Source organism: Pelodiscus sinensis, chromosome 4 (genome assembly GCF_049634645.1).
Source record: "Pelodiscus sinensis isolate JC-2024 chromosome 4, ASM4963464v1, whole genome shotgun sequence".
Lineage (NCBI taxonomy): Eukaryota > Metazoa > Chordata > Testudines > Trionychidae > Pelodiscus > Pelodiscus sinensis.
Window position 1 is genome coordinate 41,807,403 of NC_134714.1, and position 13,075 is coordinate 41,820,477.

The 13,075-nt window shown below is 43.6% G+C and overlaps 1 protein-coding gene across 2 annotated transcripts in view; it reads left to right on the forward strand.

The window, feature by feature from the left end:
• The window catches only part of SPTLC2 (serine palmitoyltransferase long chain base subunit 2), a 150,914-nt gene extending 139,336 nt beyond the window's left edge, over positions 1–11,578 (forward strand). For both annotated transcript variants that reach the window (XM_075926793.1, XM_075926794.1), the window contains exon 12: positions 5,352–11,578. In XM_075926793.1, the coding sequence (XP_075782908.1) occupies positions 5,352–5,471 (120 nt within the window). In that variant the 3' untranslated portion in view covers positions 5,472–11,578. The remainder of the gene's footprint in view (positions 1–5,351) is intronic.
• The last annotated feature ends 1,497 nt before the right edge of the window (positions 11,579–13,075 follow it).

Genomic DNA, 13,075 nt, shown 5'->3' on the forward strand with positions numbered 1-13,075 from the left:
ATCTGTCACTGTTCACTCATATCCAGCTTCTCATCCATTGTAATCCCCATGTCCTTTTCTGCCTAACTGCTGCTTAGCCAATTGGTCCCCAGTCTGTAACAGTGCTTGGGATTCTTCTGTCCCAAATGCAGGACTCTGCACTAGTCCTTGTTGAACCTCATGAGATTTCTTTTTGCCCAATCCTCCAATATGTCTAGGTCATCCTGGACCCTATCCCTGCCCTCCAATGTATCTACCCTTCCCCCAGCTGAGTGTCATCTGCAAACTTGTTGGTGCAATCCATCCCCTCTTCCAGGTCTTTAATAAAGATGTTGAACAAAACCTGCCCTACAACCAATCCTTGGGGCACCCTGCTTGAAACTGACCGCCAACCAGACATTGAGCCTGACATTCTAGCCAGCTTTTTATCCACCTTACAATCCATTTATCTAATCCAGTGTTTCTCAACCAGTGGTACAAGTACCCTTAGGGGTACTTGAGAGAAGTCTGGGGGGTACGTCAACACAACTGAAATTTGGAGAAGACTGAATTTTTGTTTCAAGTTTTACAGCACTTTATTATTTTTGTACTTTTTACACCCAAAAATTTCATCACCTGCACTGGTACGATTGAGTTGTTTAAACAAATGTGTTGCAATGGTAGAAAAATGTTGCATGTCTGAAAACTTTCAAAAAACGTTTTTTGAAAAGGGGTACTTCATTTAAAAAAAAAAAAGGTTGAGAAACACTGATCTAATCCATACTTCCTTAACTTTGTAATAATGCTACTGCTGGGATTGTGTGGAGATTGGACATAGACCTCTTGATGTAAAAAGCAGGACCCGCTGCCCTTGAGCACCTGGTCTCAGAGCATGAAAGCAGTAGCAGAGGCATAAACCTTTGTAGTCTGATTACCAGAGAGTATCACAGAACCACAGTTAGCATGGGTTTTATAAATGCCTCGTTTGGCACATTACTTCTAAAAAGTCATGTAGCAAAGTGAGTGATTGTTAGCTGGGCATGCACTTCCCCAAAATCATATGAAGGCAAGAGATCATCTCCAGTGGGACATTACTTGCACATTGTTATCTTGAGGGCACAGGTGAGATTGAAACAGTATTGCAAATCTGTAAGGGAACTTACCCTTCCAACAATGAGGTCATGACCTGAATGCCTAGCAGTTTGTTTTTGAACTGTTCAAGTTAAACCATGCATTCATCCCAAATGGCACAATTATATGCAAGATAGCAGCACTCAGCCTTGTCTCTTGCTTTCAGTCTAGCATGGCTGTCCCAATAATATTTCAGGTGCAGTCTACTTGAATCATCTTTCAGTGGCAGGGGTGTGATCTGCAGCATGTGTTTAATAAAGAATCACATTTCTTTAATAAGCCGTGCACTCCTCTCATGCTGTAAAATAATAAAATTTGAATGTAAAGTTTGACATAAATATCTCTTTTCACTCGAGAGCTTCAATCTGTCATAGCAGCAGGCCAGTTATCTATTCCACTGAGCCATTATGTCTGCTATGAAAAGGTTGTCATGTTTGGCTGCCTGAGCAAATTAACATAAATATGGTTTGATCATTTAATCTTTAGACCCTAGGTGCTGTCAAGTTCAGTTAGCATTGTAAAGGTTCTTGGCTGCAGAGTTACACATAATGCCATGTTAAATCTTTGAACAACAACAAAAAAAATCTTCGTCCAGGTCTAAAATGAGACTGATTTTGATTCTCCCTTTCCCCTGACTGACATTTTTACCCTTAATTCAAAGGCTTGTGGGACCATTGGCTGGTCTAGTCAGTAACATCTCTTGATCACTTATCCTATTCCTCCTCCATGCCTCCTGGGAAAAAACTGCCCCCTGCTAATTTGCGTCATTTGTGTCAACTGGCGCAACTTAAAAGTATAGACAAGGCCTGATGGTGGTCTACAGTGCACATGACTCTATTGACTGGTATCATGAAGACAAATTTTCAGATTATTCTTAAACAGGGTCCATTTTGATGAATCTCAGATAGGATTGCATATAACGCTAAAAAATTCACTTTGGTCAGTGAGTGACCAATATTATAACTGTTTGATGACCTATGTGACATTCTTAGCACAGGTTGTGGTAAAGTATCTATCCATTGTACAAGAAACACCATTGCAGTAGGTTCATGTGTCAGCATTTTCAGTAAAATGAGAGAGAGCAATCTGTTCATCCTAAAATCCAAACATGTGGTTGACCTAGTATGACTTAAGTAGCTTGCAGTAGAGGCTGATGACAATGAACTTAGCACCTATAAGGAATCTGACACTTTTGTAAATAGTAAAACAGCTTTGATTCTTGTCTCTTCAGCGTCTGGCTCTAATGCTAATAATAAATATGGAAGGTGTTTGTGTGACGTTTCCTCCTACCATAGGCATGCACAGCACATTTCATTAGGGTGTGCACCCAAAGAATTTTTTTAAAGTGTATTCTTTGACCCGCATTAGCCACATCCCTGACTCCCATTACCCACACCCCCTGACGCCCCACACCTTTCGAGGTAACACTCTCAGTGCAATATGGACACATGACCAGAAGTAAAAGGTGTCATGTGACATCCCCCCTTCCCCCAAGGACTTTTCCCACCATCCTCCTACCAATAGGGATTAATTTGGCCCCCACCAAACCCCCCTCATGCAACTATCCTGCAATTGCATTAACCCAATGTGTGTGACATTAACTCGGGGGGCAGAGAGGCTGAGGGAAGTGTTCCCTCTAAGAGTTTCCTCCCATGAGCAGAATGAATTTTGTGTTGTGCATCAGTACTGAGTTCATGTGGCTTGTTTGGATGTGGCACTGTCGTCCAAGTTATTAATAAATATCTTTATAAACCTCTACCTTTTCCCTCTGCTTGCTCCATTAGCTCCCTTGGTGCCTGCTGCTCCCCTCCCTCCCCAAAACCCCTTACCCACCTCTGCTATCCTGACTCCTGCCCTTCTCACTGCCCTCAGCATCCCTGAGAACTGCCCCCAGTCTCCACCAGCCCCTTTCCCCCCCCCGTGCCCACTCTTCCAGGAGCCCCACTCCGATCATGTGAGCTACCCCTCCTTATCTCCCCTCCTAACACCAACCTTTTTACACCCAAGATCACTTTTTAAATGACAGACCAAGCCAATCTCTACCACCCTGCCCCTTCCTTGAAGCCCCACCCTCTCTATTCTGCTCCTCTCCATCACTTGCTATCCCCAATTCTTATACTGCTGCTTCCCCCCCCCCCCCCCATTCTTCTGTAGGAAGAGGTTTTTCCAACATTTGGCCTGTCTAGACTGGACCAAATGTCAGAAAAACTCCTTCTTTTGGAAGCCCCCTTATTCCTTGTGGAAAGAGGAATATAGGGGTGACCGAAAGATCATGTTTGCTCTTCCACTAAAAAAAAAGGAAGAACAAACGCATCCCTGGATGCAGAAGAGTTTTTCTGGGATATCTTCAAGATCCTGAAAAACTCCTGCAGTCTAGCCATACCCTTGCTGGGTTGAGGACAGGAGGTATAGGCTCTGGGATGGGAATGAGGGATTTGGGTGTGGGAAGGGGTGAGAAGTGCAAGTTTTGGGAGGAAATCTGGATGCAGGAGGAGGTGGAGAAGGGGACGCTGGCTCAGGGAGGGGGCTCCAGGCTGGGCAGTGTTGGGATACTAAGCAAGCCACTGGTTTGTGGATGTGAAGGTGCAGGAATTTGTGTTGCAGTATGTGAGGGGCTCAGGGCAGGGGGTTCCAGTGTACATATATAGGGTGTGGGGCAAGGGGGAGTGCAGGAGTTGCTGTGGCCAGATGGGAGCTTGGCCCCAATTGGGGATTTGTTGGCCAGGCTTCATTTTTAAATGAAATACTATGTCAAACACAAAAAGTTTCTTCATTGTCTTTATTTACGAGAAGGGCAGGGAACCTGTCGTGAGTCAGGGGTCATTGACCCACAGAAAAGTCAGTTGGGAGCAGGGGACATGGTACTGGGGAAGGGTGCCAATGGGGCAGGGTTTTTCGGCTGGGGGCAGGGGATAGGTTTCTGCAGCAGGGTGCCAGTGGGGGACAAGTTTCTGCAGCGGGAGGCAGGATGCCCGGGGGGCAGGTTTCTGTAGCAGGGGGACAGTTCTGTGGCTGGGGGCAGGGGAGAGGGAATGGGGGCAGGAGGGTGGGGGACAAGGTTCTGGGGCAGGTGCCAGTGGAGGCAGGGTGTCCCCTACACCAGCCTCGGAGGGAAGCCTCCACGGCGCGCTGCCTCTGGGGCTGATCTTCCCTCTCCCTCTCCTCCTTCCCCCCCCCTGCCCCCGCAGAGGAAGGAAGCCTTGTTGCGCACTTCCTCTCCCCTTCCGCCGAGCAGGGAAGCCGCGCATACGACCCTCCCCTCCCGCAGAGTAGGGAAGCCCGCTCATGAAGCCCCTCAGGGCCAACCCCCTCCCCCCAACAGAGAAAGGAAGCCCCGTTACACCCTCCCGCCGAGCAGGGAAGCCCGTGCACGCAGTCCCTCAGGGCTCGACCCCCCCCCCCCCCCGAGGGCCAGCCGCGCTGCTCCCTACCCCCCCCTCCTACCCCCGGGCCAGCTGTGCTGCACCCGATCCCCTGCCTTGGATACCCCCCGCCTCTCCTACTCTTTCCTCCACACCCCCCCGCCTGGGGTTTAAACTCACCGCGCTTGACAGGGCAGCGAGGTGACGTTGCTGCATCCCTGTCGCCTCTTTCCACAGGGTCCTAAGACCTGCCGGTTTTCACCGCGCAGCTGCAGCAAACCTGGCATGGTGCCTGTTCCCCAGAGTGCCAAAGCGGCGCTCCTTCTAGTGCGGGGGCTCGCGCCACGTATGGCCCTTTGAAACATTAGGGTGTTACTGTGCACACCCGGCATACCCCGTACGCACGCCTATGCCTCCTACTTGGTTTGCGTATCTGATGTCTGTTTTCAGGGCTAAACTGAGTACAGTTGTGTATTTGTGACTGTGGTCTAAATGGAGTGGCTCTACCTTATCATGAGGTACAACATGAGGATGTGGAAACTGAGTTGCCTTTTGGGTGGCCTTTCCAGGGTCTGCATTAAGAGACACTGTGTGAGCCAAGGAAATATGGAAACATTTAGTCTTTCGCATCTATTCTATGCATAAACAAATATTTCATTATTCTAGGGGCAGTTAATTGTCAGCTTTACACTAAAACCACAATAAAATGATTAGGGGGAAATTTTGTATTGTCTTTAATTTGTGGTGAGGGGGCAGTATGGCAACCGCGTTCAGTTCAAAGGTTGCTTTCAACATAGTTTGTGGACTTAGTGTATGTTGTGGAAGCATTGGTAACTGTACTATTCAGTGTTTCATGTCACAGTTCTCTCTGCTAATGTCATGGTCTCTCCCCTCTCCCAGGTTTTAAAGGAATTGGAAGAAGTTGGGGACCTCTTGCAACTGAAGTATTCTCGTCACCGGTTGGTGCCTCTCTTGGACCGACCATTTGATGAGACTACGTATGAAGAAACGGAAGACTGAACTCCCTCCACGTGCCTTGAGGCACCCCTCACAACAGACACTGTGGCACGAAGGCCACACGGTCCTTGAACCACACACTTCTGACTGCTTAACATAAAAAGGACTTTTTTCACAATACTGAAGTAGCCACATCATCTCTAAATGGCATTTTGTAAATAGTGAAACAGCTTGATTCTTGTCTCTTCAGGGTCTGGCCCTACAGAGATGCTTGGCTTTTTTTTTTTTAATTATTATTATTATTATTATTTATTTGTCACCGTGAAATCACAGTGACCCTAGTTAGCGGTGAGCAAATGGTACAGATGCCTCACGTGCACCACTAATCTCAGGAGTGCCAGCTGAAATGTCGTGTCTGCAGCACGGCACTGGTGTGGCAGCACTTGCAATTTCACTACTAGGCACCTAACTTTCCCAGGGAGTGCTGGGCTGCCCAGTTTGTTCAACTGAGACTTCCTAGAGAAACTGTTGATAACTTGTTTAATCTAGTTAACAAGCCAGATAATCAACCAAAGCTTTTCCTTTTTACATTTATTTATGTTTAAAATGTGAGTTGTCTTTTTTTAAACAAGTTGCTGACATGTCACTGACGGAAACATTGTTCCAACCATTGGCTAGTCCAGGCAAGAGACCTGCCTGGACTTCAGCCTTTCCCCCCAGTTTGGATACCAGATTGTATCCTGGTTTGATGCCAAGTGTTGTCTCGTTAGGGTGAGCAATGGAGAGAGCGCCTTTGAGTAAGAAATATCTTGCCACTGTTACTTTCCTCGTAGCTCTAGCTCATGCATAGTCAAATCTCCATTTCCCAAAATGAGGTTAGAGTGTTTCACTCCCTTGTGCTCAAGCTTTAGAACTGTGCAGATTTGTGTAAATATACTCTGATGATTGATGGGTTATAAAAATTATAGTCAGAAATATTTTTTTAAAAAATCACAAACCTTTATCTTTTACTGGAGAATGCTCCCATTTTTTATCAGAACCAGAATTGTTTAGTAAGAAAGGTATAATGAGCACCCACTAAGAGCATCATTTATTTGGGGCAGTTCTTCAAAAGAAATCTTAATGCACAGCATGGAGTTAACTCCAGTGTAGTTTGTTCAGATTTGTTTGTCTGAGACTCTGTGTATTTTGTGAAATTGCTTTTGCAAAGATTGTCTTAAACAAAGCAATGTATGAGACTGCAAAACAGATATCTGCACTTTGGTGTGGCAGTTGCTTTTAAAGTTGGTCTGGTCATGATGCTCTGTGCAGGTGGCAGTGACCTATGGAATGAGATTCTGGATTTTTGAATAGAAACAGCATGTGGTTCAAGTTCATCCGTCTGGTGCAGCAAAGCAAAAGATAACTTTTTACTTATGGTTGTAGTCCTATAACTTTCACTCTATGCCACTAACAGAAATGGTGCTTTTTGATCACTAAAGCCAAGCAAATCTGCAGATAACTATGTGGTGGATTAAAACAGTATCAGCATCTGTTGTACAGAAACCCCATTTTATAACCACCTAGACTGTGTCTACACTAGCACTTTTGTCAGTCAAGTGTAGCGGGGGGGGGGGGGTTAATTATGTGAACAAGAGAGCTCTCTCATATCGCCATCAAGTGACTACACAGGAGACCTTACAGTGGTGCAACTGTGCTGCTGTAAGGTCCGAAGTGTAGACATAGTCTAGACAGATACATCTTGCCCCATTCTGTGTAGCTAACCCTCAGAAGCCAATTCTCATTCAATCTAAAAACAATCATTTTTGCTGATTTTAAGTGCAGTAGTACAAAATCAGATGTTATAAAAATGTAAATTGAAATTATGAATTGACACAGATAAGTTCTCCAATATATCCAGTTCACAGGAGATGTTTATTTGCTGGAATTGTTCATCTACATATACAGTGCGTCTACACCTCATGTGGTCATGATAGCCATAGAATAATAGTTTCCTTTATTTCTTCAGTCCTGGAATAAACTGGAGAGCCCTAGAATGATCTGAGTTTATTTTACCCCTTTGATCTTCTTCACCTGCACTCTGCCCATTAAGTCTTCTCAGTCCGGTCTGCTTGTAACATTCCGAAATGTGTGAGCAGCTCAGATAGCTGCTGCTTTTTAAAAAGTCCTAACATAAAAAGGGCTGCTATGTGTGGCAGGAACCCAGATAAGATCATCCCAAGAATTCCTGATCAAAGCTCCAGGCCTGGTCAAGTGATAGCTTTAAGGGCTGATTTCATACAAGCTACCAGAGCCAGAAATACAGACTGGGTCAGTGGGGACCTGGAATTTCAAGGCTTCTCGAGGCTGCACAATGTACTTGAATCTTAACCCTGTGTGATCAAGCTAATGGACCTTTGAAATTGTGAGTTGGTAACTTCCAAAAAACTTTAGAGTCTAAAAATGTTAATCCTAATTACTTTCCCTCTTCCTGTGCGTGTGGTCTCTCAGTGCTAAGGCAGCCTGGCTTTCTAGATAGAAGATAATGAAAAATACTGAAACATTACTTCATTAAATTCCTTTAAAGTATTTCTAAAATAGGTTTGCTATACTTATACTCTCAAAATAATTAATGTGCAAATGGGTTCTATTGCCACTGTTTGGGGTGACTAGTGGCAATAATGCCATTACAACTTTGTTACCCCATCATATTAAATACCGTGTCCATTCCTAAGCTTTGTCTCAATCACAGGCTGCCCATCTAACATTGGCAAACCACTTGATTAAATTTCAGTACTGGATCACCCTTGCATCTGTGCTGCATCCTGTCTTGGCAGTGAGCTTTTTTTCTGGTTTAGGAGACCCATGTTACTGCATGAGAATGTGTTTGGGCAAAATCTGGTCACTAGATGAATTGCTTCTAAAAATATGTTACGGACTGGAGATTTGGCACATTGTGTTCAGTTAGTCGTGTTTTAAAAGCTAGGGCAATCTTTCAAGATCCACTGAAAATTTCAGCCTCAGAAATTAGAGCAAGTCCTGGTATGCTTGTGTTCATGTGGATGGCAATGTACCCTGGAAGGGGAATTGCGGACTCAGCAATTGCAAAGCTTTCATCAGAAGAAAAATTCATGCTCCTTTTGCCTTGCAGAAGTAATAAATGAAAGAAGGTTTTAGAGTGAATGAGGAGAGAGGCTGTTCAGGATGCAGACCTCAGGCCCTGCCAGCCTTTGAGCAGTTTTAATTGAAAATTACTTCTCTATCCAAACACACACATTATATAAAGAGATGCATAGTGCCAATTTAGAATTAAGGTTGCTCATGTATAGAGGGTTTCTCTTTGTACTGTTTTGTCACTGAATGTTGATCTATTGTGCAACAGCATCCCTATAGACCCGAGTGAGAAAAGAGAGAGGAAAGCTTTCCTCTCTGAGCTGCTGAAGGCTTTAAAACACGCAGTGCCAGTGCCAATGTCCCTTTTATTAAACCCTAAAGGAACTTCCACAGTGCTTTAGCAAAGGGAGGCTGCTGTGTACTAGTGAAGCATGTGGTCCTTGCATCCTGCTGGGAACTGACCTTCCTCGCTGGGAGATTTTGTCTTAGAGTTAAGCAGGCACATGAAGTTCTCATGATCTCTAGCCACCATTCTATTTCTTTTAGTTCCTGTGAAAGAGCGGGGAGTGCTTGTTTTTTGTATCAAAATATCCAAGATTTGTTTTAACATGGGGGGGAAGCATTTGTATAGTGTTTCAGCTTGCATTCAATTTTTTTAACACTGATTTCTGTAAATCTGGTGTGCATATGTCTTTTTGTTTCTGGGGAGCAACTTGAGAGTTTTTTTCCCCACTCTGGGTTCTAGTGGTTACTGGGTAAAGTACACTTTGCTCTAATCCAGGGATGGTGGGCACGAGCTGGTCAGTTGCTTGTGGGGCTGAAAGCACTTTCTGCACACTCCCTTATTGCCTGTTGCAGTCAGTTAACAGGAATAAGTAGAATCTTTCAATAAAGGAATTGTAGCATTTTCCTCTAACAACTGAAAAGCAGAAGTACACTCCCATCCTCTTTCAAAATTGCCCTTTCCTGCAAAAAGCAGCATGGGAAGTGTTCCCGCAAAACTTATGCATGCACCGTGTGCCATTTGTGCAAAGGAAATTTGGCTTCCTGATCCAACCACGGAAAATGGACAAAGAAAAGGGTTTAGTACTGCCATCACTTTCTGCTCTCTTCTGTATGGAAATTCTTCTCCACATGCTCTAGAGCAGTGATCCTAAAAGTAGAAATACAGTTCCCATTGGTGGAAGGGGCACCTCTCTTAGCCTTTCCTGCTCCAAACCTGAAGCTCCATGTAAATGGAAATGCTCCATTGAACTCCCTTCCCCTTTTGGGAAAGTGGCTTGTAGCCTAAATGGAGCAAGAGGAGAGGCTATTTTAGGTGCATGCTATTAGTCTAGGACTTCTACTGCTATTAGTGAGGTCAGTTGAAGTGAAGCAGAGGAGAGGGCAGGAGGAGAGACGTAGGGAGTTGGATCCCACACAAGAGGTTGTCCTGCAGTTCTAAACTACTGTTATGGCCACCTTTCTCTATCTGTAGACATTATGGCCTGTGGAGATGTCCTAGAATTCAGTACTCCATCTCAACAGCTATAGCAATGCTCAGCTTTTGAGAACACTGTATGCTGGACCTACAGTCCAGACCTACATTTGTACTTATGTTTTTGAAGAGTGAGGCAGCTGCAGACTTCCATTTTGACACAAGTTCAGCTTCAGAGTACCTGTAAATTGCTAACATGACTGTCAAGGGTAATGTTGACTGTCTCAGGACTTGAGCTAGAACTGAAGTGGACCGTCAGCAGGTGAAAGCAGTCAAGTGTGGTCCACTTAATGTGAAACTTTTTTAAACTAAGTGTAATTGTGCTGACTTGTGCTCCTGCAGAGGTTCCCAGTCTTGCAAGTTGTATTCCTGTCCAAAGGATTTGTGTATTGGGCTTGCACACATGGGAAGTATCTGCTTGGGGGAAGTACTTTGGGGTTTATCTTGTGTTTAAAGTGCTTTGTACTGAGCCTGGAGCTCTTCTGTTCCAGCAATGTCCCAAAAAAGGATTGGGTGGGGGAGGAAGGGTGACTGGACTGTACAGTGCATATTATAAAAAGGCCTTAATCTGTGATTCTTTTTAATATGTGGAATTACTAAACTGACCCAAAAGCATACCATGAATCTTAACCCACAGATATTCTGTGCTCCTAATGAAGCAATACATAATATTTCTTAGGGGTGGCAGAGATAGGTCTGCTTTGTGCTCAGCTCTGCCTATCAGCAAGGTTTGTTTAATAAGCAAAAAAGGCATCTGTTAAAAACAGGTGAAGTGCAGTCATTACAGGTCTGCATCCATCCTGCTACTTGGCAAGGTTTGTGATCTGCCCTGAGCTGCTGGAAGAGAAGAATTAGTGGGAGCCTGAGGGAGGGTTTTAGCATGTTGTAAGAAGCTGTGGCAGCTAGCCACTTAATTATTTCCTCACCTGTAGATAGGCATGTTGATAGAGCAGCAGGAATGTGCCAGAGGTTGATGCAGATAAAGATATTGCTGACCAAATGAAGTGCACTGTCAACCATACAGACACTGTATGCATCCACTGTTTACCAAATCATACCCTGTTCAGCCAGTATTTCTGCAGTTGCCTAACAGGGAGCATTAAGCTAAAAGCATTTCCAGCTTTTCAGCATCACTCCAGAAGGGGGCTAATAAAAACTTGAGAGCGCGAAAAATAACTTCCATGGAGCCTGAGGCTTTAGGCTAGCTGCCCCAAAGCTAATGGTGGCCCACATTTCCATTGCCCAGGTTTGAATCAGCACCCAGTCACAGCTTCTGAAGTCTTACATTGCACTGTGTTCCTTTTGCCGCTGCATTGCTGTAATGTACATATATATTGGGTCTTTTGTAGATACGAAACATTTTAAATAACATTTTTAATGGGCTTCCCCAAAAATATTTTATGCCAGATATCTAATTTTTTTTACACTGTTGAGAATTAACATGAAGTTGGGCACTAAGCAGGGAGAGAAAAAAAGCAGATGGTACATTGATTATAAAAAGGATAACAATGCATGTTTAAAACACTGGAGAAAAACAACTGCTTGGAAAAAAATTGTTCAAATGTAATCTCTTCTACATAATAAAGTATTTGGAAAGGGCCTTGAGAGTATGTTTGCTTTTTAAAACTGTTTACAAGATTTCTGCCCTTTAGTGGGTCAAGAAGCACAAGCTGTTGGGCTCTCTACAGGAATTGTTGGATAAAACTTTAGCTGCCTGTATTGTGCAGGATATAAATGGGCCACTTTAGAAGGAGTTGCCCCTCAGCGCTAATCTAGTCCCTACTCAGAATATGTTTGCATCAGTCTTGATGTCAGTGAAAGCCTCCAATAGAGAGGTCTCTTAGGGTATGTCTACACCGCATTCCTCTTTCGAGAGAGGAATGTAAATGCAGCTGAGCAAAATTGCAAATGAAGCATGGATTTGAATTTCCCGTGCTTCATTTGCATAATTGCGTCCGGGCGCTATTTTGAAATACCCTATTTCAAAAAAAGAAACACTGTCTAGATGTTGTTATTTCGAAAGAAAACCCTTCTTTCGAAATTACCCTTACTCCTTATACAAGGAGGTTTAAGTTGTATTTGACTAGTTTATTGATAAGAATATCATGCGAGACCATATCAAATGCCTTACTAAAGTCTAGGTATACCACATCCACCGCTTCTCCCTTATCCACAAGACTTGTTATCCTATCAAAGAAAGCTATCAGATTGATTTTACATGGTTTGTTCTTTACAAATCCATGCTGGCTGTTACCTATCACCTTATTATCTTCCAGGTGTTTGCAGATGAATTCCTTAATTACTTGCTCCATTATCTTCACTGGCAAAGAAGTTAAACTGACTGGTCTGTAGTTTCCAGGGTTGTTCTTATTTTCCTTTTTACAGATGGGCACTGTATTTGCCCTTTTTCAGTCTTCTGGAATCTCTCCTGTCTTCCATGATTTTTCAAAGATGATAGCTAAAGGTTCAGATACCTCCTCTATCATTTCCTTGAGTAGTCTAGGATGCATTTAATCAGGCCCTGGTGACTTGCAGACATGTAACTTTTTTAACTTTTACCTTTATCAAAACAGAATGTACTCACTAAGCATATAATGCTCACCACTTCCAAGAAAGCAGATTAACTTTTCTTGATGGCTAGTCAGGATCGGGTCATCTGGGAAATCCAGTTTTTGCATGATGTAGTTAGCAGGGTGTTGTGGTTTGGCATACTCTGATCTTGGGTCTGTGTCCTGGATTTGGTTCGCAAGAACTTCCTTTTGGAACCCAGTTTACATAGTGTATCTTGAGTGTATCTGAACTATATCTTAGTAATATTTTAGTAAAATGTCTGGTTATTTTCTAATCAATCCTAACATTGTAAAACAAATATTTAATTAATGATACCCTACTAGCAAGTACCAATCGATGATACCCACAATGATTTACACTTAGCAAAATTAGTTATACAACAGACAAAAACAAAGGACCAAAGACTGTACAGAAATGGGCACCAGAAAGGCCAAACTCTGTAAGTATTGATTTTACAATTACAACTGCTAATAGGTGATTTCTTGTCAGACAATTTTATTTTAACTGTCCTAAGATATGCTTCTGT